This window comes from Ricinus communis, chromosome 9 (assembly GCF_019578655.1).
Source record: "Ricinus communis isolate WT05 ecotype wild-type chromosome 9, ASM1957865v1, whole genome shotgun sequence".
NCBI lineage: Eukaryota > Viridiplantae > Streptophyta > Magnoliopsida > Malpighiales > Euphorbiaceae > Ricinus > Ricinus communis.
Window position 1 is genome coordinate 21,174,374 of NC_063264.1, and position 1,359 is coordinate 21,175,732.

The window sequence follows — 1,359 nt, forward strand, 5'->3', positions numbered from 1 at the left end:
TATTTTTTAATTTTTTTTTATCAATTCTTTAGAATTTGGAATAGAAGATCTTCTCTGTTAGAGCGTGGGCACACTCTGTTATCTTTATGTTAACTCGAAATGTGGCGTGCCCGCGCTCTAAACATAGTTCTTTTCTGCCCCAAAACTCATAAAAAAAAAATTATTAAGGAAGCATGAAAATTAACTATAAAATTGCAAAAGGACAAGAAAATAAAACAAACTAAAAAGTAAATTTGGGTCGCCTCCCAAAAAGCGCCTTTATTTAATGTCTCCGACTAGACATGGCTGCACGCTATGTATAACTTGTACACCCCAAGTTAATTTCTGCAATATTATCAAGTTGAAATCCCTCATAGAAAGATTTTAGACGTTGACCATTAACTTTGAACATCTTTCCAGTGTCTTGGCTTTGAATTTCTACTACACCATGAGAAAAAACATTAGTGACATTAAAAGGACCACTCCATCTAGAACGCAACTTACCTGGAAATAATTTGAGTCTAGAATTATAGAGAAAAACTTTTTGTCCGATACAAAAGCTCTTTCTAGAAATCATATTATCATGAAATTTCTTTGTCTTTTCTTTGTAAATTCTTGCATTCTCATATGCATCTAGACGAATTTCTTCTAGCTCTTGTAGTTGCAATCTTCTTTGTGAACCAACTTCATCCATCTTCATATTGCATTGCTTGACAGCCCAATATGCTTTATGTTCCAATTCAACCGGGAGGTGACATGGCTTCCCAAAGATTAGACGATAAGGGGACATACCTATAGAGGTTTTATAAGCTGTTCTATAAGACCATAGCGCATCTTCAAGTCGTGCACTCTAATCTTTCCTATTAGGATTGACAACTTTTTCAAGGATCGATTTGATGTCTCTATTGGAGACTTCCGCTTGCCCACTTATTTGCAGGTGATAGGCTGTAGAAGTACGGTGTGTGACATTGTACTTTTTCAATAAGGTTTCAACCACTCTATTGCAAAAATGTGTGCCACGGTTACTAATCAAAGCTCCCGGTATGCCAAATGTTGAGAAAATCTGAGACTTAAGAAAATCTACAGCAACTTTAGAATCATTAGTCCGAGTAGCTTTTGCCACTACCCATTTCGAAACATAATCCACAACAAGAAGTATGTAAATATTGCCATTAGAAAGAGGAAAAGGGCCCATGAAATCTATGCCCCAAACATCAAATATTTCACAAATAAGAATGGAGGTAAGGGGCATTTAGTCTCTATGTCCTAAGTTTCCCGTCTTTTGACAATTTTCGCATGCTTTACAAAATATGTATGAATCACGAAATAAATTGGACCAAAATAATCCACATTCTAACACCTTACGAGCCGTTCTTTAGG

The 1,359-nt window shown here is 35.8% G+C and overlaps 1 protein-coding gene across 1 annotated transcript; it reads right to left on the reverse strand.

The window, feature by feature from the left end:
- Nucleotides 1-292: 292 nt before the first annotated feature.
- LOC107261489 lies at nucleotides 293-769 on the reverse strand. Its single transcript, XM_048379747.1, has one exon. It carries the CDS (start codon nucleotides 767-769, stop codon nucleotides 293-295), a length of 477 nt encoding a protein of 158 aa, XP_048235704.1.
- Between the last annotated feature and the right edge of the window lie 590 nt (nucleotides 770-1,359).

Bases quoted from the DNA above. Each gene is read 5' to 3' on its own strand.
- LOC107261489 (XM_048379747.1), bottom strand. From the start codon at position 769: ATGTCCCCTTATCGTCTAATCTTTGGGAAGCCATGTCACCTCCCGGTT.